Source organism: Aethalodelphis obliquidens, unplaced genomic scaffold (assembly GCF_003676395.1).
Source record: "Aethalodelphis obliquidens isolate GAN/ISIS:26980383/991018 unplaced genomic scaffold, ASM367639v1 scaffold137, whole genome shotgun sequence".
Taxonomy (NCBI): domain Eukaryota; kingdom Metazoa; phylum Chordata; class Mammalia; order Artiodactyla; family Delphinidae; genus Aethalodelphis; species Aethalodelphis obliquidens.
Genome location: NW_020838081.1, coordinates 41,470 through 67,849, shown reverse-complemented (window position 1 = coordinate 67,849; position 26,380 = coordinate 41,470). Strand labels below are relative to the sequence as shown.

Sequence of the window (26,380 nt, the reverse complement as noted above, 5' to 3'; positions counted from 1 at the left end):
AGGACTTACTAAGAGTGTTATGATGCCTTTTAGGAATGTACCAAGAGTGTATAAGGCTTTTTACAAGGTGGAGCGGGGAGGGGAACGGAAAGATTGGGAGTTTGGGACTAGCAGATGTAAACTATATATAGGATGGATAAACAACAAGGACCTACTATATAGCACAGGGAGCTATATTCAATATCCTTAAACCATAATGGAAAGAAATATGAAAAAGGATATATAGCTGAGTCACTTTGCTATACAGCAGAAATTAAACACAACATTGTCAATCAACTATACCTAATTAAAATTAAAAAATAAGTATATAAGGCTTTTTAAGGCCTGTGTAACAATCAAGATTGTTATTTCTTTTCTTGGATAAATTTAAAACTAAATAGTGTTCGACCTCTTCAAAACCACATTGAAAATACTGCATGGGTGTATTTATGTTCGAGCCAGTTTATTTAAAACTCAGTATATTTTAAAAATCAATGTGAAGTGAATTTTACTGTACATAGATTATACCTCAGTAAAATGGGGGTGAGGGGGAAATCAGTGTGATAAATTCAGTGATGCTAAAGTCACATCCTACCTAACTGACTCTCCCCCAAAGAAAACAACTCTAATACCTGGAAGTAATAGAAAAAGCAGCTACCCGAAGACACTGGAGAATGAATGGAAGCAGACAGACTGTGGTTGGGGGGAATACACATAGGAGGAGGGGTGTTATACGAAATGCTATATTCAGCAAACATACTCTTCAAGAATGAAGAACTAAGGACATTTTCAGGTAAAAGCATACAAAAAATTCATCACTGGCAGACAAACACTATAAGAAATGCTGAAGGAAGTTATCTCCAGGTAAAAATACTAATGACTTTCTTTTTGCTTTTTTCCTCTTAATTTCCTTATAAAAATAGGACTATTTAAAGCAATAATTATAATACAATACAGTCTTGTGGGGTTTATAACATACATAGATATAATACATAAAAAATTATAGTATAAAGGCTTAGGGGTTGGGGATATGGATTTGTAGCATTGCAAGGTTTCAACATTTTCTGTTAAGTAGTACAATATTAACTTTGTGTGGATTGTACATTGAAACTCCCAGAGCATATTGTAAAAATACAAATGCAAAGAAATATAGCTAAAAAGCCAATAGGAAAATTAAAATAGAATTCTAAGGACTATTCAGGTAATCAACAACAACAAAAAAGAGGAAAGTAAGACAGAGGAACAAAACACAGAGGAAACAAACAGAAAACAAATAATAAGTGGTAGACCCAGACCCAAACTTATTAATAATTACTTTAAAAATTAGTAAACTAAACTTTTCAATTAGAAGACAGAGATTATCAAAATGGATTTTTTAAAAGATCTAAATACATCCTGTCTACAAGAAATACGCTCTAAATATAAAGACATAGAATCTCTCTAGATCTGTTAGAACTGAGTTAAATTTCAGCAGTATTACCTTAAACATTTCTGAGTTCAGCCACCTGATATCAATATATATAACGTTTCTATTTTGTTACAACTAATGTTTGCAGTACGGAGCAAAATGACAATACCATTTTGATTTTAAAAACTTACATTGGTATTTTATTTTAAAAGGCATTCAAAATTTATAAAATAAAAATCAAAAGTCAGGGCTTCCCTGGTGGCGCAGTGGTGGCCTGCCGATGCAGGGGACATGGGTTCGTGCCCCGGTCCGGGAAGATCCCACATGCTGCGGAGCGGCTGGGCCCGTGAGCCATGGCCGCTGAGCCTGCGCGTCTGGAGCCTGTGCTCCACAATGGGAGAGGCCACAACGGTGAGAGGCCCGTGTACTGCAGAAAAGAAAAAAAGAAATCAAAAGTCAATAAAACTGAATATTTTTCAAATATAAAATCATAAATAATTGAAAAAATCAAATAAGCACATTATTCTAATGTAAATTCTTAGAAGATGAAATTTTTTAAATTAAAAATAAATTATAAGGGGACTTCCCTGGTGGCGCAGTGGTTAAGTCTCCACACTCCCAGTGCAGGGGGCCTGGGTTCAATCCCTGGTCAGGGAACTAGATCCCACATGCATGCCGCAACTAAGAGTTCGCATGCCACAACTAAGGAGCCCTCGAGCCGCAACTAAAGGAGTCCACCTGCTGCAACTAAGGAGCTGGAAAGCCACAACTAAGGAGCCCTCCTGCCACAACTAAGACCCAGTGCAACCAAATAAATAGATATTTTTTAAAAATAAATTGTATAAACTTAAGGAAAGTTAATGAAATTTAAAGGCAAATCATTTATTTTAAATGCATTTTAAAAATTAAAATGTATCAAGGGTGTCATTGATGCATATATTTAGTACATATTTTCCAGTTGCTGAAAAAGTCTTTCTGATTAGCTGGTATATGGTCAAGATATGATAACTCCAAAAAGTTTCTCTTCATTCTTTTACTTTCAAATAATTCCAATGCTGGTTTGACAATTTTGAAGAGATCTTTTTGAAAATATTGTTGTATGGTGGTGAGGAGGGGCAAGGGAAAGATAATGTAATTTTTTTGATAATAAACTTTTTTGTTGCAAAGGAAGCATTTCAATCCACCTTCATCTTTTTTGGCTTCATTATTTCATCATAAAAAGATGAAGATTCAACTCTTTGAACTAGAGTAAGAATTGTTTTTGCTGTACTCTCCTTTGTCAATTATTTTCTTCCCTTCCTTAAGCATTCTAGAAGTATGGAAGTGTGGAAGCACATTTTCCAAATAAATGTATTCAATTTACATTGTTAGTGCAAACACACTATTTTGGTATGTCTTAAGTCAAAGGATTTAGATTTTAGATTTTTAAAATACTGAAAGAACGAGAATATATTGACACAATAATTGTAATTTAGTATTTTCAAAATAATTTACTAAGATACTGTGAACCCAAATGACAGTCACTAATTTAAACAAATAAAGAAAAATCCAACAACACTGTTTGTGTTTTTCTCCTTTTTCCCTGCCTTTTAAATATCTTCTATTATTACCTTTTCTAGGCACAAGATCCCCTTCTCTGATACTGAAGAGTTGTGTTAGAAGATAGCTCCTAGAAAACCCCAAGAGTTGATATAAAATAAACAAAACACTAGTGATGTTAATAATACCCATGAGACATTTGGTTCTTACATACAATAGGCATAATTTTGTATGGACTTTAGCAAGCCACTGACAATTTTGTCATAATTATCGTATGTAATATGGAGAATTGCAGGCTAGATATGGTAAAAACCCAGATGAGTGACTGCTTTCTGAAGACAAACTTTGTCCTCTGCCTTGTTGAGGTCCCCCACCCTCATCTGATGAATTGCTGGATTAGATTTCCAAACTACTTCAGCAGTGTAAAAAACTTACTGGGAACCTCAAAAATAAAACAAGTTTTACAGAGTGAATTATTTTGGCTAAAGTGTGACTAGTTGGAACAGGGGGTAGCATTGGGAATCCCAGCCTCTTGGTCTCTTCCTCTCCTACCTGACCAGCTTATGGGCCCCTCTTAGGAGCACAGTTTGAAAAGTACTGCAGTTTGTGACACAGGGATTTCCAACCCAGAGGACTTCAGACAACTGATCATTTGTGAACCAGTGATGCCAATAATTTTATGACCTCCTTATCTAGGAATATTTTTTTTTTAATAGGAAAAACGTATTCCTGTTGTATGTTCCACATCTTCAGCTTCTGTCAGTATGCTGGCCAGAGGACGTGGTGGTGTTTTATATGATAAGGATACTGTTCCTGGATCATCTAAAATAGTGATGTCTACAGGTAAATTAATATTTTTAAAAGAGCGTAAAATTAGTTATCTTTTGTTGTATTATTTTCAGTGTCTTTGAAGTCCTGGAAATAAAATAAGAGGGAAAAAAGATGATAGTAAACATTTCTTATAGCATTTTTCATATTAAAATATTTTGAAATTCTGATTGTTCATTTTGATGTCAAGGAAAAACAGTCTGTTTAAATACATAAGTCACTTGAAAATTCAACACCCTTAAGATATCCCTCTTGGTAAGATTTATAAAATTTACATTATTGTCAAATCTATTCTTGTTTTCCCATGATCTCATTTCACAATTTGTCTTTTTTGTCTTGTATGTATTTTTAAGGTACCTCAAACCTTATTTTAATGCCTTATAAAATTTTCACAGATCCTTGCCTGTCAGGGGGCATGATGACTTTAAATTGTTTTTTGCTATGTGAAGAGTGTGAAATGACAGACACCCAAACTAGTCAGTCCCTTTTATTTGTCGTTTCCTGCAAATTTCCTTATTCCTTTCCTGTTACTTAAAGCAAGTTTTTTTGCTCCCTCTCCTAGATCCTTAATTATCTCTCTTACATTCTTCTGTTCCTTGGACTTTTCCCCTCAATTTTTCTTTTCTTATTAAAAAGAAATTATAATTTAATTTTTTGAAATAGAAATCACTTTAAAAATGATTATTGTAACATACCCCCCCCCCCTTTTTTTGGCTGTGTTGGGTCTTTGTTGCTGCGCATGGGTTTTCTCTAGTTTTGGCGAGCGGGGGCTACTCTTTGTTGTGGTGCACAGGCTTCTCGTTGCAGTGGTTTCTTCTCTTGTTGTGGAGCACGAGCTCTAGAGTGCAGGCTCAGTAGTTGTGGTGCACGGGCTTAGTTGCTTCGCAGCATGTGGGATCTTCCCAGACCAGGGCTCGAACCCGTGTCCCCTGCATTGGCAGGTGGATTCTTAACCACTGTGCCACCGGGGAAGCCCGTTACATACCTCATTTTGTCTCTTTATTATTTCTGATTTTTAGTCCATTAGGAGGGGAGCCTAGCTAAATGAGTATAAACATTGAAATCCTTGTTTAGCTCACTTGTGTTCAGTAGAACTTTGTCCATGCCATCAGCACCTCAGGTTAAGTTTTTAATAGGTGTTTCATTTCTGTGACAGAGTCTATCCTTCCTCTGGCTATTGCCACAAAGCTTAAGTATCATATATTTCAACATAGTGAAAGTGAGATTAATTTTTTTTTGTTTTTTTTTTTTTTGCGGTACGTGGGCCTCTCACTGTTGTGGCCTCTCCCGTTGCGGAGCACAGGCTCTGGACGCGCAGGCTCAGCGGCCATGGCTCATGGGCGTAGCCGCTCTGCGGCATGTGGGATTTTCCCGGACCGGGGCACGAACCCGTGTCCCTTGCATTAGCAGGCGGACTCTCAACCACTGCGCCACCAGGGAAGCCCTTAATGGGTTTTTATTGTACTAAATATAGACTGTATACATGAAAATTTTGCAATAAATTGAGTAGTGGATAAAAATAATGTGCCTCTTGATTTAGGGGGACAATATATTTTCTGTTAATAATTATATTACGTTGTGTGTTAATTTGTATTTGTTGATTCTCAGTGAAGAAAAATTATAGAAACTTGACTGATTGTGATTATAGATTATTTGCTTCTAAATTCTAAATGCTTTTATTATACGAAGGGAAGCATTTATTTTTAAAATTTTCTTCCATGAACCTCGGCATGTATATAAAGAACATTTTTATTTTCTTAAAAATTAATGAAAAGGGCTTCCCTGGGGGCGCAGTGGTTGAGAGTCCGCCTGCCGATGCAGGCGGACATGGGCTCGTGCCCCGGTCCGGGAAGATTCCACATGCCGTGGAGCGTCTAGGCCCATGGGCCATGGCCGCTGAGCCTGTGCGTCCGGAGCCTGTGCTCTGCAACGGGAGAGGCCACAACAGTGAGAGGCGTGTGTACCGCAAAAAAAAAAAAAAAAAATTAATGAAAAAAATTTCTCTAGGTCATTAGAACTTACTGTGACACATATCTGAAATGATTTGGTTACTTTAGAAAATACTATATAACGAGAGTGCAATATTGTTGATTTAAAATAAATTCAGTCCAAAAGGAGTGTGCTAATATGACCAGTTTTGAAAGAAAATTCTTATACTGTGATTACTGTTAAAAAGTGAAAATATTCTTGACTTTAAGCCATTTTATATAACCTGAGAATGTGTGAAGAATTGTTTTATGATGTTACTAAAACTTGTATTGTTTTTATTATAATCAGTTTGGGCAGAATTCTAGAAAATTGAATAAGCATTTGGATTATTTATTTCTAGATTTCATATAGTTACAAAATGTGAAAATATATTTACATACATATTTTTAGGTAGCAGAAATGATCACCGATAGTAACTATGTTTAGGTTATCTTTGAGTGAAGCGTGGCTAATGGGATATACAGTGATTGATTATGTAGTGTTTATGTTCCTTCTAACCAATCTCATTGTTTGTTATATCTATATACACATTTTTAATCAAGTCTGTGTCTATGTAAACAAATATGGAAGCTCTGGCCCTTACCTGGATCAGAATAAAATCCAGCAGCTGCCCGATCACTTTGGCCCAGGCCCTGTCAATGTGGTGCTCCGGCGGACGGTGCAGGCCTGTGTGGATTGTGCCATTCAAAGTAAGACTGTTTTTGGATTCCTTAAGCCAGATGATCGTGGAGGAGAAGTGATAACCGGTATGCTCATCTAATCCTTTATGAGCTTTTATTCCCTAATTTGTTTTTAGGTTTCAAGAAGGCAAGGATTTTATAATACATAGATTATTTTATAAATTTATATTCTGTTAACTATAATATTTGAATACTATATTAATGTAATAGAATATGGATAATAATTATATGTTTATAGACTTTTAACCCTGGTTTGGAAAGTTTAACTTTCAAAATAGACAAATAATGTCAGAGTAATACTGTATATTGAGGTAAGAGGTACAGATTTTTCCTTTTACCTGCTGTATTAAGCTCACTATAGATAAAGTGAGCTTAATATATTTTAATATTTTTAGAAAACAGACTAATCTGTAAGAATCTCTAAGTAAAAAATGTGATTCAAGAAGTAAGAGGTAAGATACACATGGCTTTCATGATTGTATGATCAGATACTGCATTTGTACCCATGGAATGTTTGGAAGAGCAGAAACTATTGTACATCAGTGGGTTTCTGTTGTTGTTGTTTACTTTATGAATATTTTTAAACGAGAATGCTTTTATTAGTTCAGACTATGTGTTTGAATGAGAGGAACTTTTATAATTTAAGATTATTCCTTTATAAATTACAAAAACCACACGTTAGATTTATAATACATTTCCTAAATTGATGACTTTCATTTTGATGTGGTTCTCATCTTTCTGTGATGTAACTCTGACATCTTTTCTTCCTTATAATAGCCTCCTTTGATGGGGAAACTCATTCCATCCAGCTCCCTCCAGTGAACAGTGCATCATTTGCTCTTCGCTTTCTTGAGAAATTGTGCCACAGCCTGCAGTGTGATAACCTTTTGAGTAGCCAGCCTTTTAGCTCTTACAGAGGTAATGGTCATAGTCCTGCAGAGCATGATCAAAATAATTCAGGTAAGAGAAAATGTAAAATTTTATACTGTGCTTCTATTTTATATTAGATTCTACATTAACTTGAGAATCTTAAATAATTCAGTTTTTCCTGCGTCTTCCTCAAAGTAAACCTTTTAGCCACAGTGAACTAATTAGACATGTATAATATATAGTTTTTGTTCATTCAAAGTGGAAAAGTAATTTCTTATTGTATTCATAATTAACTTGAGAATCAAAACCTGAAACGTGTATCATTGTGGGGTCTTTTTGTTTTTTAAAATTTATTTATTTATTTTTGGCAGCGTTGGATCTTCGTTGCTACGCATGGGCTTTCTCTAGTTGTGGGGAGCGGGGGCTACTCTTCGTTGTGGTGCGCAGGCTTCTCACCGCGGTGGCTTCTCTTGTTGTGGAGCATGGGCTCTAGACATGCAGGCTTCAGTAGTTGTGGCTTGCGGGCTCCAGAGCGCAGGCTCAGTAGTTGTGGTGCACGGGCTTAGTTTCTCCGTGGCATGTGGGATCTTCCTGGACCAGGACTCGAGCCCGTGTCCCGTGCGTTGGCAGGCGGATTCTTAACCACTGCGCCACCAGGGGAGCCCCCCCAGTCCTCTTTTAAGTACTGTCTGTATGGTATATTTTTTCCCATCCTTGTACTTTCAACCTATTTGTGTGTTTGAATTTAAAGTGTAAGTTTGTAATACAACTTTAAAAAAAACCCATTCTGCCAATCTGATTTTTTACTGGAGTGTTTATTTCATGTACATTTAATTTAATTACTGATAAGGTAGGATTTACATCTACCATTCTGTATGTCTCTCTTTTTTTTCGGGGGGGGGTAGTCTTTTCCTCCATTACTGCCTTCTTTTGTTTTAAGTAGATGTTTTCTTGTGTACCATTTTATTTTCCTTGTTCTTTTTACTATTTTTTTGAGTTATTTTCTTAGTTAGTTGCCTTGGGGATTACAATTAACATCTTAATTTAAAACAGTCTAGTTTGGATTAATACCAACTTAATTTTAATATTATGCCAAAACTTTGCTCCAGCATAGCTTTGTTTTCTGCCCACTTCTTTGTGCTATTATTGTCATACAAATTATATTTTATACGTTATAAGCTCCCAAATACAGTTTTATAATTATTGCTTTTTTAAAAAAGAAATTTATTTATTTTATTTATTTATTATTTTTGGCTGCGTCAGGTCTTCGTTGCTGCGTGTGGGCTTTCTCTAGTTGTGGCGAGCGGGGGCTATTCTTAGTTGTGGTGCATGGGCTTTTCATTGCAGTGGCTTCTCTTGTTGCAGAGCACGGGCTCTAGGCGCGTGGGCTTCAGTAGTTGTGGCTTGCGGGCTCTGGAGCACAGGCTCAGTAGTTGTGCCTTGCAGGCTCTGGAGCACAGGCTCAGTAGTTGTGGCGCACAGGCTTAGCTGCTCCGTGGCATGTGGGATCTTCCTGAACCAGGGCTTGAACCTGTGTCCCCTGCATTGGCAGGTGGATTCTTAACCACTGCGCCACCAGGGAAGTCCTATAATTATTGCTTTATGTAGTTGTCTTTTAAATGAGAAAGGAGAAGAAAAGAGTTATAAACACAAATATATTTACTGGTACTGTTTTTTTTTTTAATGTGGATTTAAGTTATTCTCTATTTTCATTTCAACTTGAAGGAGTCTCTCTAGTATCTCTTATAGGGTAACTCTCTACAAGTGAGGAATTCTCTCAGTTTTTCTTTATGGAGAATTTCCTATTTTCTCCTTCAGTTTTTAAAGTTTAGTTTTGCTAGATATAGAATTCTTGGTTGACCGTCTTGTTTCAATGCTTTGAATATGTCATCCCACTTCCTTCTAGCCTCTGTAGTTTCTGATGAGAAGTCAGTTGCTAATCTTATTGAGGATCCTTTGTATGTGATGATTTGCTTTTCTCTTGCTGATTTCAAGATTCTCTTTGTCTTTTGCTTTTGGTGGTTTGACTTTTTTCTAGGTGTGGATATCTTTGCATTTATCATAATTGGAGATTCTTGTGCTTTTTGGATTATGCAGATTAATGTTTTGCATTAAAGTTGGGAAGCTTTTAGACATTATTTCTTCAAATAGTCTTTTTGCTCCTTACTCTCTCTGTCCTCTCCTTCCAGGACTCTCCCATTATGTTTATTCTGGCATGCTTGATGGTGTCCCACAGGTCTCTGAAGTCTGTTCATTTTTTCTCTCTCTCTCTCTTTTTTTTCCTGTTCCTCAGACTATATAATCTCAATTGACCTCTTAAAAAATTTGGTGATTCTTTCTTCTGCTAATTCACATCTGCTGTTGAGCCCCTCTAGGGTTTTGTTTTGTTTTTTAAATTTCATTTATTATACTTTTCAAGTCGTGAATTTCTATTTGGTTCTTTTTATAATTTTTATTGCTTTATCGATAGTGTGAGACATTGTTCTTACACTTTGCTTTAGTTCTTTAGACATGATTTTTTTTAAGTTCTTTAAACATATATAAAATAACTGACTTGATATCTTTGCTTAGTAAGTCCAGTGTCTGGGCTTCCTCAGAGGCAGTTTCTGTTGACTTTTTTTCCCCCTGTGTATGGGTCATACTTTCCTCTTCCTTGCATGTCTCCTAATTTTTTAATTGAAATTTAAAAGTAATATAACGTAGCAACTCTGAAAATTAGGTTCCCTCCCCCTTCATAGGCTCTGTTGTTGTTGCTGGTGCTGTTTGGATTTTTAGTGACTCTCCTGGACTAATTTAATGACTTTTCCAGGTCTAATTTTGTTATATGTGGCTACTGAAGTCTGTTCACTTAGCTTAGTGGTCAGCTAATGATTGGACAGGGATTTTCTTAAGTGCCTGGAACCAGTATGTCTCCCAGCCTTTGCGAAGGGGTTCATAGTGTGTGTTGGGACTTACCTTGAACATTCCAGGAGGCAGTTTACAAATCTGCTTTGTGCAGAGCTTCAAGGTCAGCAAAAAATGAAAGATTATGGCCTTCTAAAGTCTTCCTGAGCATTCATACAACCATGTACATACATATGGCCTTGTAGATTCCCAGGAATATCTCAGTGCTTTTCAGAGTCCCCTAATGGACATCTCATTCTCCAGTTTTTCCTTTTAAGCTTCTTGGTCAGCATCTTGTCAGCCCCAACTGGTAATACTACCTCTGGAAGCTGCAGTGTTAAACAATTGCCATTGTTGTGGGTTTTTTGGTTTGGTTTTGGTTTGGTTTTTGACCAGTGCTTTGGATAGGGCTGTTACACAGAGCAGGCTCTGATTTAGGTCAAATAAAATAAGCCCAGAGATCAGAGGTTTTCAGTGAGCTGCAAGATTGATCAAATAGTGACACTTCTCTGTGGGTGGAGCTTTTGGAGAGTTCCAAATCCTTTGTGCCCCCTTCAGTGCTAGGCTGGCTGCTGGCTTTCACAGCTACTGTAGTTGCGAAGCTGTTGGTTTGCAAGGCTGCTGCAAAACTGGGGTGAATGGGATTATATTAGGGAAGGTAAAATGCCACAGAATTTGTTGTTCTTTCTGAGATTCAGCCATTTTTCTTGAATAAAATGCTTTTTGGGTTGTTGTAATCCTTTAGTTAACGTCCACAATTTTGAAAAAGTTAATTTTGCCAGCGCTGTCATTATTTTTATGAAGGAGTGGATTTTCTGAAGTCCTTAATCAGTCATCCTGGAAGTGCTTCTCTATGATGACTTCTGAAGTACTTTGTAAATTATCTGGCCTTTTCTAGTTATCTCTGCAGGAACAGTTTCATGCCTGAGCTCACTACGATACCCAGAAGCAGAAGTCAAGAATCAGTTTTATGTTTGTATCAACCTCAGATAGTAGACCATATACCAGCTTCATAAACTTTTCATAAAGAATGTATTATAATATTACAAGTAAAAGATAAGTAAAGACTTTTTCTGATCTTCCTATGATTCTGAGGTAAATATCTATAGAAAACTATAGAAACTGTATATTTTAGTACTCTAATTTTCTGTATCATTAAATGGGTATGAAAAAAGTCAATTATTTCTCTTCTTAGAATTTAACTGTCCCTAATTGTAGAAATATCTCTCATTCACTGAAGTATGTTTTGCCTGTTAGTTTTGTAGTTGATGATTAAAAATAAAATCAAATGGTGAGAGCTCTCTTAGACTCATTAGTAATCAGTCAGTAAATGGATGGCTAAAGATTGCTCATCAGACGATTTTGAGAGGCATGCCTGGCCCCCAGCCATTTTGAACTAGATGAAGTTTGACTTTGGTACTTTCTCATTGCAGTCTTTCTTCTCTCTGGAGGTCTGTTATCCTACTTTATAGATTTCTATTGCACTTTGTTTTTCCTTTTAGTTGGAGATTAAATCAAAATACTGATCGATAATGTAGTGTAACGTAGTCTAATGTAGTGTAATTAATAAATTGAAATGTCTTTATTTTCAGGATTATGCCTTAAAGTGTGGTCCTTTAGGAAGAAATGCATTTGGTTGATGATAGGTAACCAGTAGGATTGTTGTAAGTGTACCCCTAGGCCAGGATTGTTGCCTATAAAATGGAGTGTTCATTGTACCCTATCTTCTCTTTAACTTCTCTGAATTCTTAACTTTTCTTGCTCATGGGAGCAATTTTCCCAGGTCTTTTTAGACACATTACAATTGGTTGCCTCACTGTTGGCCTGTGAGAGTTAGAAAGATGTGATGACCCTAGAATAAATGAAGCCTAAACATAGTGCCTTTAACCCTTGAATATAATATCACTGAAATATTTAATAGGATGAAATGAACACATCTTGTTCATAAATAATTGATAAATTATTGATGAAGTTATAGTAGGCAAATGATTTAGAAACAAAAGTGTTTTATGCTGATGATATGAAAACGCTTGAGTATATTAATTAGTTATAACAGATATTTCTTTTTTTGAAAACAGTAAAAGAAGATACAACAGAAAAGAAAAGCACCAAACGACCTTCTCAGGAACCTCTGCCTTATGTTGCTACTCTCTCTCCTAAGCGCCCCAAAACAGAAGTGCATGCCTCTGAAGGTAAATAGTATTTACATGTTGCAAGACTGGGGAGAAAAGTCACTCTTCTATCACTTATATGCTCTTGAGTGTTGATGCTGGAAGTTGGGGAATATATTCCCCCAAATCAGTTTGGCAGTTAGGCTACTACTTTGGCAGCTTTGTTGAGCACTTCATTCCCTTCAGAAGTGCACAGTTGTCATTTCTTCTTAGATTAAAGAAAAACAGTTATAGCCATATTTTCCATTCAGCTTTATATTGCTAAAAGCTGATAGAAAGAGGAATAGAAAAACCTAGTACATTTCTCCAGTGAAAGTTTTAAGTGCCCAAGGAGTAAGCAAATGTTAGAAGCCAACTCTGTGATCATATTGTAACAAAGAGTTGTGAAGAACTGCATTCCTAAAAATAAATGCTTTAGTGAGGTGTTCATAGTTTTGGTGGCAAGACTGGCAAGGGTTCGTTGCCATGAGAAAAATAGGTGATATCATTAGAATCAATTTGAATTTCAGGACAGTGTCCATTACTATAAACACCAAGAAGGGGATGGCCATGTGCTTTGTGTTAGAGGTTTGTGGTTCAGTATAGCATGGCTTAAGTGAACTATTGTTGGCAGTTAGGGGATTTTTGACCTTTTAATAGTATTCGAGCTGTAAGTCTGATGAAGATAATTGCCTTTGTCTTTTTTCTTATTGCCTTTGTCTTTTTTTTTCTTGTAGAAGAAGTATTATCTTCTGAGGGAAATGGCATGCCCAAAGGGGAAATGCTTTCTGAAGAGTCCAAAAACTCACCACTAAATCCAGCAACTTCTTTGAATCCTGCCAGCACAAATCCTATAAGCACTCATACTCCGGTCTCCAGTAGTGTTTCTCAAAGTGTGCCATGCACCTCGAGTTCAACACTGGTAGGGACCGAATCACCTCCCAAGAGCAGTCACCATGAAGTTACATTCCAGATGCAGAGGAAAAGTGAAGGTATATTCAAAAACAGTGATTCTCAGCCAGTGTGTTTGTCTTTCCCCTTAAGGTTTCCATGCCCCACAACATCCCCTGAGAGTTTATCGCATTGGAGAAAGTGCCAAAAGTGAGGAGGTCGAGTCCTCCCCTTCACATCATTTTCAGGGCCAAGCTGCTACACATGCTCTAATCCTCATGGCATTACAGAACTATTTCTGGGAATCTGGATCACCAACCATGTTTCTGATGGAGACTTCTCAGTTTAGTGCTTTTCTATCCATTGTAATTTATCATTTCCTTGGGTACTGCCTGGACTCACAACCCTCACATGACTCTGAGGCCTGGAAGGATGCACTCCCTCTTCTTTCTGACGTCCTCTCTTCCTTGTCCCTATTGAGACCTTTCCTGGCCCCAGCCTGTGTGTGGTTCCCAGATCTAGCCTCTGGCATTCTGTTGCTGCAGGCGTTTCCCCATTTTCCACACTCCCAGTCATTCCCTCAGACCCCGCAGGAGAACATGATATGTATAAACAGGACAGCATCCTACTCTTCATTTGGAAAGAGCCAGAGCAGCCTTCCATGTGCAAAGATAGCTACTATCCTGTACCCTTTTAAGGGTTAAGGGTGCTGTGGTGAGAGGAATAAGTGTTTTGTCTTTTGTCACCAGATAGGCATCTAGGCAAGGTTGAGGAGTAAAGGAAGTAGGAATCAACTAACTCCCCTGCCTTTCATAATGGATATTATCTATGGGCAACTGCACTGTACACATGCTGTGATACATTTAATATCGTCACCCCCATCTCCTACTCGGTGTAGATTGTCTCTGGTTTTGGAGTGATTTTTGTAGAGAGACTGAAGATAGATGTTCATTTTATAAAGGGGTCACTGAATTTTTAGATATTTTCACAATATATGAGTTCATGAAGACAGGCCTTCTGATCTCCTAGTGTATATAAGACAGAGCCATTAAGGAGAAGAGCATGACTGGACTTTGATTATTTTTCACATAATTATTTATTTCATGTAATTATTTGAATAACACTAATGTTCATAACTTTCTCTGATTATTTTGAAGATGTGGGCCCAGTTAAATTATTTTCCATGATAGATTAGAAATAGATGAGCTCACAGTTGTTCTATTTTTATTTTTTTAATTTTTTATTTTTTAAAATTTTTAAATAAATTTATTTTATTCATTTTATTTTTAGCTGTGTTGGGTCTTCGTTGCTGCACGCGGGCTTTCTCTGGTTGTGGCGAGCGGGGTTACTCTTTGTTGCAGTGCGCGGGCTTCTCATTGCAGTGGCTTCTCTTGTTGCGGAGCATGGGCTCTAGGCATGTAAGCTCAGTAGTTGTGGCGAGCGGGCTCTAGAGCGCAGGCTCAATAGTTGTGGTGCAAGAGCTTAGTTGCTCCGGGGCATGTGGGATCTTCCTGGACCAGGGCTCAAACCCATGTCCCCTGCATTGACAGGCGGATTCTTAACCACTGCGCCACCAGGGAAGCCCGTTTTATTTTTAATATAAAATTATAATTTTATACCAGAAATCATATCTTTACATATAGTTTATTTGTAGTAATCCGTAAAAGTAGTTATATGTTATTCAAAGCATAACTATACCAGATTCTGATGACAGAAACCAAAAATCCCACACAAATATAAGTTAATTTAGAGGTATGGTTAGCCTTGCCAGTAATTTTTTTTTTTTTTTTTTTTTTTTTTTTTTGGTACCGGGGCCTCTTCCTTTTTTATCCTCTCCCGTTGCAGAGCACAGGCTCCGGACGCACAGGCTTAGCGGCCATGGCTCACGGGGCCTAGCCGCTCCGCGGCATGTGGGATCTTCCCGGACCGGGGTACGAACTCGTGTCCCCTGCATTGGCAGGCGGACTGTCAACCACTGTGCCACCAGGGAAGCCTCACCAGTAATTTTTTAAGTATTAAATTGAGTCTGTTTTGAGTTAAAGGAGAAGACTTTTCTGTCTGGATTGTTAGAATGCCTTAGGCATGGCATGGTCTATACCATTATCGTTTTTACTTGGGTTGATACAGCCCAGCAGCATTTCTTGGTAGACCAACATTTTTATCTCTGACAAGTAGAAAGTAGGATAGATTTTACTAAAGACTTTTTATTTCATATCAAAGTTACGCTATTTAAAAAGAAAATAAATAAGATTTACCATTGTGAGTTCTTTTATCTTCTGTTTTCTTTGCCCTTTCCCTGGGTGAATACTCAAAATACTCATAAAATGGCCGGAGCCCAGAGGATAGGAAAGAAAAGGTGTACTTTTGGCTAATTCACACATACAAAAATATTAAATTTGTATTGACGGTCCTTGTTTAGAGAAACAAATCCTCCTAGCAAATTACAAAACCCACTTCTCTTATCATACACTAACTTTAGAGAGTCAAGTACTCTGGTTGAGTAAATGAATGCGTGTCTGGACACAAAGAAATTTCAATACAGTGTAGTTAACGGCACAGCTATAACTTTTTGAGGTATGAGCACTTAAATTGTTTCATGTCTTAGTTAGTTCTTTTTTAAACATATAAACCTTCAACCAAAATATCTATTACTATGCAGTGAAACTTGAAAGAGGCATTCAGTATAATGTTAAAGTTATTTCTGACCTAGCTAAGCACAAAATAATCTTGTTTTCTTCAAAATTCAGATAAGCATTAAGGCTTGAGAAACAGGAATTTAAAGAGTAAAGTGATGCTAAAAACCATCCATATTGAATACATTAAAGTGAATAAAATTAAGCAACTATCAAACTGTAAATTCTGGGGATTTCCACTGCAATTAGCTAGTAAAATAAACCTAATCTGGAGATATCAAGAGGAGAAAGATTGAGAGAAATTCTTTGAAATATTTAAAGTAAGAAAGCAATAAGTTAGCTTAGATTAGCCTAATTTAACCCAAGTAACAGATCTTTTGCTGTATTTTCCTGTGGCCAAAGTGGCCTCGGATTGCTCAGTCTCTTTTATGATCTTTGGAACTGTAAGGTGTCTTCCGAAGCTGCTTTTGTTGTTTGGGGGAGGTCAGGTGGGACATTCTTGAGTAGCCATCCTCAGGTCATCTTTGTCTAGGCTTTCCCTGGATTTTACCTTGGAGTCCTGGGTCCATGCCGGGGTACTTCACACAAGGTTCCAGGGATGAGACAATTACTCCCTACCTAACATCTCTTCTTTCAGGATAATGATCAGGTCAAGTATGATTTGTCTTTTTTCCCCCCATTGAAGCTCCAAGTTATATAGCTGTACCTGACCCCAGTGTCCTGAAACAAGGCTTCTCTAAGGACCCTTCAACCTGGTCTGTGGATGAAGTGATACAGTTTATGAAACATAAAGATCCTCAGATATCAGGCCCCCTCGTCGACCTCTTCATGCAACATGTAATGTATCTTTTGATCCGGTTTTCCTGCCGTAATGACTTTGAATGACCTCTGTGCAGGCCCTTCAGTTGGATACTGATTAGTGTGGATGGTGGGGGAACCCTATCAACTGATTATTCCATATGCGAGAAAGTTTACTTTGCCCAAAGTTAAAGCCTTAAAGGGTGGAGGCTGGATCTGTGCTTTAAATGGGTACCCGGGTACCTAAAATACTACAAGTCTTCAAGTTCTCAAGAGAAGATGATTCGGCATGGCCACTCTCAGGTTTCTTCTCCTTTCTAACAACAGCTACAAGGATCCTCCTCCCCACCTGCTCCCTGCTCGGCCCGAGGACCGTGAGTAGGAGGGGTGACCACAGCTGTGACAGGGTGTCCTCCTTGTTATGACGCCTGATGAATCCAGTAACTGTAAAAGATTAAGTGCAGCTTTATTTTAAATAGGAACTCATGAAAACCAAATAATATGCTTCCACGACAATAAATTGCTTAATTAAGGAAATAAAGAATTTTAGGAGGATGCCTTGTGTCTGTTAAATAATGTTTATAGTCTTTTCTAACAAATTCATGACCAAATATCTATGTATCCTTTTTGACGTTGTAAGAAAATCAGTAATAAGTTTTCGTATCTAATTAGCTTCACACAACTAACTGAATAGCTTTCAACATAATGACAACACTGTATAGCACATTTACAGTTTGCGTTAATACTGATATACTCATATTCCCAGCCTTTCTAAGAAAGTTAATGACTGTCTGAAATTCATTTCTACAGTTCACAGTTTTCTACTCTTTGTCATAAATACGTGGTATTTTATTCAACATATAGTATTTAAAATCAGAGTTTGATGCTAAGGCCATTTTTCAAAGATACTGGGTTAAATTTCCTTTTTCTTAAAATTTGAAGTGAATTTAGAAATTTTCAAATGATGCTTCACATATAAGTTATATTTTTAATAGTTTTCAGGAAATAAATGCATATTCAGAGAATATATGTTGAGAATGTACAGCTGCTCCCTGTTTTACATGTTCTTATATGTACGTAACGTGACAAAACATGAAATCAGTATTAGTAATTATAATTTCTTTCTCTCTGTAGGAGATTGATGGGAAGGCTCTGCTACTACTCAAAAGTGATGTGATGATGAAGTATATGGGGCTGAAGTTGGGGCCAGCCTTAAAGTTATGTTATTATATTGAAAAACTTAAAGAAGGAAAATATAATTGAAAAAAAATGTGTAAGTTTAGACATAATTTTCAATTGTCTTGATAACTTTTTAATTTAAAAATATTTTTATTCTCATAGCAGTTTTTGTTCTGTAGACAGTTCCTCTAAAACTACGTTATATCCAGAATTGCAGAAGTACATTACAAGTCCAGTCTACTTCTTTAAAACACATTAACATGTTAGTATTAGCATATTCAACTTGGCAGTCCTTTATGTCTTTTTATTATTTTACACTTTACAATTTATTATTTAATTGTACAGTTTACAAATATACTTAATGCAGGAAACAGAGAAACACCATTGATTTTGATTAATGTTTATATGTAAAACCAAAACAGCTACATCCCAAAGGGGGGAAAGTATCAGGGACTGACAGGCTCTCTAGTGAAATCCATGAGAAATTTTCCTTAGAAAAGAATTTAAAGATGCAACTGTAGATATCATCTCTTTTTCAAATATTTTATGTCTGTTACTGCAATGTTCTGTTTGTGTTCTACCAATTTCCGGAAAGGGAATAGCCATATAAATTATTTTCCTTTCGTTATTATTTCTCTGTATGTTGTGTTTGTTCATATTTAAAGAAAAAAAACAAGCTTATAAACTTTCATAAAGTGTTCTTATCAGTTTTTGATAAATTTCAAACAATTGTAAGATAGAATGGTTGTTTTATGCAGGAGATATTATACTACAAGTGTAGTTTGGATGGAGTCTGATTAAAATTTTTCAGTGAAATACCCATTATTTCAAAACTTTACATATTTTTTCTAAGCTTAGACATTTAACTAGGCATTCATTTCTCATATCTCTATATGAGGACACCTGTGCCCAAATTTTTAAAATATATATATTTTATTGTCTGTTTATTCTTCATACAGATACTATACCATATTTATATATTATTCTATACCTGTAGGTATTCAAACAAATCTGTTGTTTTTGAATTTAATATGGCACTTTGCACTGCCACAGAGGTAATGGTGAACTATTTATATAGTTGGATGTTTTTATTCTGAAAAATATACGTGCATCATTTGCTATCACTAGTACCTCTCAGCTTAGTCTTCAGGGGATAAGAAACAATCCATAGATTGGTTTCCATACAGGGAAGTTCTCTGTCCTATGCAATGTTGCTAGTTAATTTGCTTAGTTCTGAGCCATTTATTCTGCTAAATTTTGGAAGATGCATTAATTCAGCCTTATCATTTTGGGCTTTATTTTTAAAGTTAGAACTTTCAAGGGGAAATGGTGCTATATGTTTATTGCTAATTAGTTTGTATAAGTTTGGTGTAATGTTAATAAGCTATGAGAATCTGTGCTAAAAGTATTAGCCATTTGTTATAAATGCCAATAAAATGTACACCAGGGGCAAGAATGTACATTTTCTTTTTTAGAAAACCAAATGTACTTTATATGAGAATGCTTCTATTTAAAGGGTGGTTTCATCTATGTTATTCATTTTGTGTTATAAGACAAAATTCTAATTTAAACTTGGTCTTCTCTCAAATTGTTTGTGTGAAGATGCTGTGCCCAGTTAAACAGTCCTCAGGTGTTTGTATAAATACTGTTTTACAGTTTTCAGATTTTAAAATATAATAAAGTTTAATAACCACAGCCATTAATGTCAGAGCCTCAGATTTGATTTTACTTGCTTTCACCACATTATATTAATGTATGAATCAGCTATAGTTGAAAAAGCAGCACTCTAGTAAGTTTGTGGCTTTATATGTCCAAATACTTGGTTTTAACACTTGCCATTCCTAGGAGCAAAGGGCTGATCTTTTGCAGGGGCCTTAAATGAGACCCCGGGGAAGCAGTAAGAAGTTAAATCAATGAGTTTTATCTGTACTCAAGTTAGTTGGCAGTGATGCAAGTGTGCTAGAAAATGCCAGTGCCCCCATATATCTCATCCCACCTGAGTTCATGTATCTGGCTGGCAATTCTAGCTGCTTTTTTACCACTGGGGGCCAGAAGCCATACTGCTACTCAGCCGTCAGCTCTCCCACCATAACTGGTGGAAAAGCCCTAGAGGCTCAGGGTTGTGGTTGAATCACCTTCAAGATCCGACCCCTCAGCCCACCCGCACCAGGAGCTGCTGCCTTGGAACCCAGAAACTGTTACTGCTGTTAATTGGAGACAACCGGGCCATAACTGAGGCTCCAGGGATGATGATCTCAAGTAACTGGAATGGAGGTGTCAATTTTCACTATCTGGTTTGTAAATTTTTGTCCAGAGACTGTCATGCAGTGTTAGCGCGGGTTAGCTGTGAACTTAATTATCTTTGCTCTAGTTTTCCCCCTCAGTCCATTCTTCAACTTTCTGTAGGCAGCAGGATTCTGCAACTTGAGCTCTAAAGCCCTCTGGGTACATTGAGCATGTGCTTTTCTGTCTTCTGTCTACGTGATTTCTAATTGTTGGAGTGTCTTATGGTACATGGTTCAGAATAGAATTTCCCAGACTTTTAAATTGGTACTCCCTCTGTAAACATGAAAAAACCATGCCCTTCTGTAATATTAGAAATTAAAAATTAAACATCATGACTAGCAACAGTGATTCTGGGAGGAAAAGTGCTGCTTTTTCAAGCTACATAAGGGACTGTACTCAAAGTTGGTTGAGTAAATGAAGTATGTTTAAATTTCTGGGGCTGTTTCTACAGTGTGATGTGAGGACTTGCTTATATTTTTAAGCGCTCTGACGTTGATCCAGGGAATGGAGAGAGCTCTTAGGGAGGACATGTAAGCCAGGGCCCACCTTCAGAACACATGGTGGACAGTTTGTGTCTGATCCCTCCTGACGTTTCCCCTGTTTTGTCCAGCATTTTGATGAAATTGAACCTTGAAAGCAGCTCTCCACAATGATCGCATACTAAGACCAAGCTTGCCCACTCTCCCTGCAGTACAAGAGGCAACAGCAAAGACTTTATTGTATCATTCAGTCTTTGACATAAGGAAGCAAAATTAAAGGGCAGATACTGGTATAATTAAAAAGGCATTATTGATAGACATTAGATTCAAAGAGAAAATTCACTGTTAAGAATCCATGGAGCTTTCACAAAATTGAGTACATACTAAGCTACATAGAACACTCTGAATCACAGGAAACAAAGTTAGTACAGGCTACAGTCTGGGACATAAAATTCAGAAGTTAATGAGATACTTCTGAAATGCTAACAAGAAAAACAATAAGCACCCCTACCTTTGTAGCCACAGCTTCTTTCCTGAACTTTCTCCTTGAGTTCTAGGCCTGGGTGTGTCACTGTCTACTGATGTCTCCACCTGCAAGCCCACAGCATCTCCTCCTCATCACACCTGAATCTTTCCCCACCTTCCTTTGCTGATGTGCCCCTCTCCAGTCCCTGCCTTAACAGCGCCTCACCCACTGATGCATCCGGGCACCTGACAGAGTGCCTGCCAGTGTTGGCCTCAACTCCTCATCGTCCACAGCCCACCGCAGCCCTGACGTCACCTGGTCCCAGGCATCCTACCTCTCACAGCTCTCTCTCGTCTGGGCCCCCCGGTCTGTTGTTTCCCGAGTTTGCTGCCAGATGCCACTTCAGAAATGCTAAGTTTCTTTCCTATGAGCACTTCCAGAGCTGATACTTTTATTATTGTATTCCCAGGATTTAGCATGCTATCTCCTACATAATAGATACTTAGATGTTGGTTGACGGAAAAAAACACAAAAGCAAATTTTCTTCTTAAAACCACGGCCGTTTCCAGTACCTCTCCCAGTTTACAAGAAAATCATTTTTATTGATGCTTGTACTTCATTAATGCAGTGTGGCTCCCCGCCACCACCATGGAGCAGCTCAGATGTGTCTGAACAGTAATGGGAGATGGCCGATCCAGAGGACTCTGAGGGCAAAGGCAGTTAGGCCCAGAGATTTGGGGCTTGTTGTAGGAGAACTGAAAAAATCCCTCATCTTTATGAATATACTGAAAGATTTGTCAGAGACACAAATGAAGTGCTTTCAATAAATCTGTTGGTGTTTTGCATGCGCGCGCGTGTGTGTGTGTGTGTGTGTGTTTGTTTAACTAGGATTTGAAGATGTAACTGTGAGCTGTAAACCCTTAAGTTTAACGAAGCTGTCCCATGTCCTACTGACAATTTATATCTTATGTCTGCAAACCAGTTGGCTGGGTGGTTCCATTTTGATTGAGCCAGGCTAATATTTTTCTCTCCTATTTGGGGCCACCTTTTGCATGCTTTGGAGTTGGAATTTAAAAATATAAATATAGAAGGTCAAAGTTGTGCTCGCTGTTGATAGCTCCTGTAAAACACCTGACTCAATGAGCAAATATTAGCTCTATCAGCTACTTTTAAAAAAAGCTTCATTGTAGTACATTTCAAGTACATGTGAAAATAAGGAGAGTGAAGGGACACCACCCAGCTCCAATAATTATCAGCTCATAACCCATCTTGTTTCATCCACACTCCCACTCACATCTCCTATTTCCATGTTGTTTTGAAGCAAATCTGATAGATCATTTAATGTATAAATAGGTCAGTATGTATATCTAAAAGATAAACTTTTAAAAAAGTGACCATACCATTATCATACTTTAAAAATTAATAATTCATTTCTAACACCATGCTGTAATGAGAGGAACCAGGGCTCCTTGGAGAAATGACCGATTCTAGGACTGGGACGGGGAATATACAAGTTGAGCTTGGAGCATCTTGGAAGTGTCGAAGGATGTGCTCCAAGAAAGCACAACAATGAGGAATGTCAAAGGGACACAGGAGCGAACTGAAAGAGCTTCCAGTGGCCAGGAAGTCTGGAACGGTTTGAGCAACAAAATAAAGCAGTATTGGATTATAACCCAAAGTATAACAAATATCCCTGAGTCCATACTGCTGTAAATCAACGATTGAATCAGTAAATAGGGGAGAAGAGAGAAATCTGTGCAGAAGAATCCCAAATTATGTAGACACTCACCCTCAAGGAGGTGGAGCATTACTCCCCACTCCTTAAGTGTGTGCTGTGCAGAGAAGTATGTGCTTCCTTCCAAAGAGGGCAGTATGGAAAGGGGGGGAAAGAGGAACTCTCCAGGGGAGAGACCTGACAAACACCCTCATCCAGGTGGTCAAGGTCAACATCAACAGCGAGAAGTCCTGTTCATAGTATGTACCCTTGATATGATAGCATGAGAATGGCCCCTTATCGCTGAGGTTTTCCTCCCCAAAACCCATGACACCAGTTTCATCACGAAGAAAATCATCAGACAAATCCCAATTGGGGAACATTCTGCAACATACCTAACCAGTCCTCCTCCAAACTGTGTAGGTCATCAAAAACAAGGAAAGTCTGAGAATCTGTCACAGTCTAGAGGAGCCCAGGGAGACATGATGAGTAAACATAATATGGGATCCTGGAACAGAGAAAGGTGAAAAGGAAATGTGAATACAGTGTAGGCTTTAGTTAATAATAATGTACAAATATTGATTCATTAGTTGTGGTAAATGTACCACAATATAAAATACTAATAATGTATGAAAATGGGTGTGGGTACTGTCTCCACTATCTTAATAACTTTTCTGTAAATTAAAACTGTTCTAAAATTAAAAGTTTATTTAAAAAATTAGCAATTCCCTTCTATCATCCTACATTCATACAGTATTCAAATTCCTAATCATCCCCAATATTTCTTTTTTACCATCTGATATCTCCCTGTAATTGTCTGTTAGAATGCTGTCGAATAGAAATGTAATGCCAGAAGATGGTTGTTGGAGACATTAGTCTGCCATCTTCTCAGTCTGCTGGCTTTCCAAATAAAGTCGTATTCCTTGCCTCAAAAAAAAAAGAAAAAAGAAATGTAATGCCAGCAGCATATGTAATTTTAAATTTCCCAATATCCACATAAAATGTAGAAATAATCAGGTAAAATCAATTTAATAATAGTTTATTTAATCTATGCAAACTATGATCATTTCAACAAGTAATTAATATGAAATTATTAAAGAGATAGTTTACATTCTTTTTGTTTGTGTGCCATCTTTAAAGCCGGATGTGTATTTTGCACTCAGAGCACATCTCATTTCACCCTGGCCCCATTCACGTGCTCAATAGCCAAGTGTGGCCACAGTATTGAAAGATCAAATGTGGGTCTCTAAGTGCCGTCCTGGACCAGTAGCATCAGCTCCATCTGGGAACTTGTTAGAAAGAAACATCAGACATGCTGAATCAGAAACTAGGCGTGGAACCCTGCAATCTGTGTTTTAACAAGCCCTCCAGGTAGTTCTGGTACACTCAAGTTTGAGAAGCGTTGCTGGGTATTAGAAGACAATTTAAATGCTGGTCTGACGCAACCAATGAGTTACTAGAAATAAAAGGATATGTTTCTATCTTCTAGGACAAGAGCCATATGGAATTTAGAGACAGGATGTTTGTTTGCTTTTCTTAAAAAAAGGTTTATTCTTTTTATGGGGAATTAATAGCTGCCAACAATATCTAATACTATTTATAATGGCAATTTTTAGCTAAGAAGTTCTCCTTCGCTTTGAAATTTTAACTGAATTTTGGTTGAACCTTAAGAAATGTTAACCATAAATGTGTAATAACTGCCCTACTACAAAATTTACAAGTCACATTTCCAATGTTCCTCTTGCCTTGATGAAAATTACTGAAGGTCTTCCTTTATCATCAAAGCTCAAAGACATTTATGCCCTGGTATATGGTAAGTAGATTTGAAAACTTTGTCATCACTTACTAAGTTACACAAGATTCCTGTTCAAGCTGATAGACGAAACATAAACTAGATTTAAAGTACTGTATTAAAAACAAAAACAGAGTTTGCATTTTGGAGTAACTAAAATGTAGAGATCTAACACAAAAAAAGTGAAAAACACATATAAGATTACCATTATGTAATTGTTCTGTTTAGCTCTTTTTACTCTAAGCATATAGTCTTATTTAGAGAATGACTGTTAGCTGGTCAAATTTATGCTTAAGACATCCATACTTAATCAGAGGTTTCAGAGACGATAACACCAATCAAGTATTCTGAATTCTTTTATGTTAAATAGGAACATCTTCTCAATCGTACTCTCAAGTCACATCTCATTTATCTTCCTCCTTAAGAACTGCATAGGCTTGTTTTAAATAGTTTAAACACCTGTAATAAACTACAGTTTGCTAAGAATAGAGGTACTCTGGTTAATGCTGAAAATAGTGTGACCAGAGGAAAAGCAGGCATTATTAAATATGAATGCAGTCCTTACCAACACAAATTGGACCTTTTTTTTTTTTAATAAAAAAGCTAGTCCAAAAAGAAGTCTTATTCTGTAAAGGTTTATCGTTTCCAAATCACAGTGAAAGGAACTTGAGTAATTTACCAATTTTGTTTTCTACTATGTGCCTTAAAGATACCTCACTAAAAACTGGTATCTGACACAACAGAATGACATATGCAGAATGTAATATTGTAGTGACAGTACTGAGGTTGACTGTTACAGACATATTGAAAGTCTGAGTATTAAATGGTTACATCCTAATTATATAGAACATTGGTCCAATAACAAAAATAGAGAACAGCCGCTGGAACTTTATCTCATTCAGTGTTCAGAGATAACAGGGTTAACCATTCTTTCCATTATTTTCAGCAGATAAGTCCTTTTTTTAATATTTATATCTCATGGTAACTGAATTCTGGCATTTTTCCAAGCTCCTTTATGAAGAGGATGCTGAAGGCCATCACAGTACAGCATGCTGCCACATAAGGACTCTTCCGTTCACCAATTCTAGCACACTTCCAAAATATACCCAAGAATCCAGCTTTATTTCTGTCCAAGAGGCTGGGTGCCTAGGATCGGATATAAGCACAGGTACATAGAAGCAGCAAGATTACAGTCAACAGACTCTGAAAAATTGAAAATGGCAAACATAGGCCGGCGAAGCCCCAGCCACATCCAGAGAGGATGTTTTTTAATGGAGGAAGTAGGGTTTGGTGGGGATGGGAGAGGGCTTTGTAATCATGAAGAGAAAGAACATGAAAGAGAAAGGAAGAGGGAGCTACACGGGGAGTGGCATAGTTAGAGAAAGATCCATTCGCCCCTGGCCTTTTGCCTGTAGGAGCATGAGGAAAAGCTGGTTAGCCCAGAGCTGCGGAGCAGCTTGCACGGCCCTTTGGGGAGCTGCATGGAAGCCAGGTCCTTCTGTGGGAGAAGTCTTCTCAGGATGTGGATTTTCCATCCTCTGCTGCCCCTGTTCCAAGAATGATTAAAAAAAAAAAAAATCCCTGGAGGGATGGGCGTTGCAAGGAAAGGAAAGCACAGAGGAGTAAAAATGCCTCCTCCTCTCTCCTTCAGTTATTGCATTAGTTAGGATATCGGTTTGGGTACTTTAACAGAGAGACCCCAAATCTCAGGACTTTCAAAAAGATACAAACGTACTCCTGTCTTGTTTCATGTTGGTAGTAGGAGGTGTTCCACATATTATCAGGGATCCACACTCCTCTCATCTTGTTCTGCTTT

At 37.4% G+C, this 26,380-nt stretch overlaps 1 protein-coding gene across 5 annotated transcripts in view; it reads left to right on the top strand.

Moving 5' to 3' along the window:
- Window positions 1–19,557, top strand: part of SCML2 (Scm polycomb group protein like 2) — an 85,825-nt gene extending 66,268 nt beyond the window's left edge. For 4 of the 5 annotated variants that reach the window (XM_027099692.1, XM_027099688.1, XM_027099690.1 and 1 more), the window contains 7 exons: window positions 3,643–3,769; window positions 6,286–6,489; window positions 7,201–7,383; window positions 12,255–12,368; window positions 13,064–13,318; window positions 16,536–16,687; window positions 17,783–19,557. In XM_027099692.1, the coding sequence (XP_026955493.1) occupies window positions 3,643–3,769; window positions 6,286–6,489; window positions 7,201–7,383; window positions 12,255–12,368; window positions 13,064–13,318; window positions 16,536–16,687; window positions 17,783–17,911 (1,164 nt within the window). In that variant the 3' untranslated portion in view covers window positions 17,912–19,557. The remainder of the gene's footprint in view (window positions 1–3,642; window positions 3,770–6,285; window positions 6,490–7,200; window positions 7,384–12,254; window positions 12,369–13,063; window positions 13,319–16,535; window positions 16,688–17,782) is intronic. The other variant, XM_027099691.1, reaches the window with a different exon arrangement.
- Window positions 19,558–26,380: the final 6,823 nt, after the last annotated feature.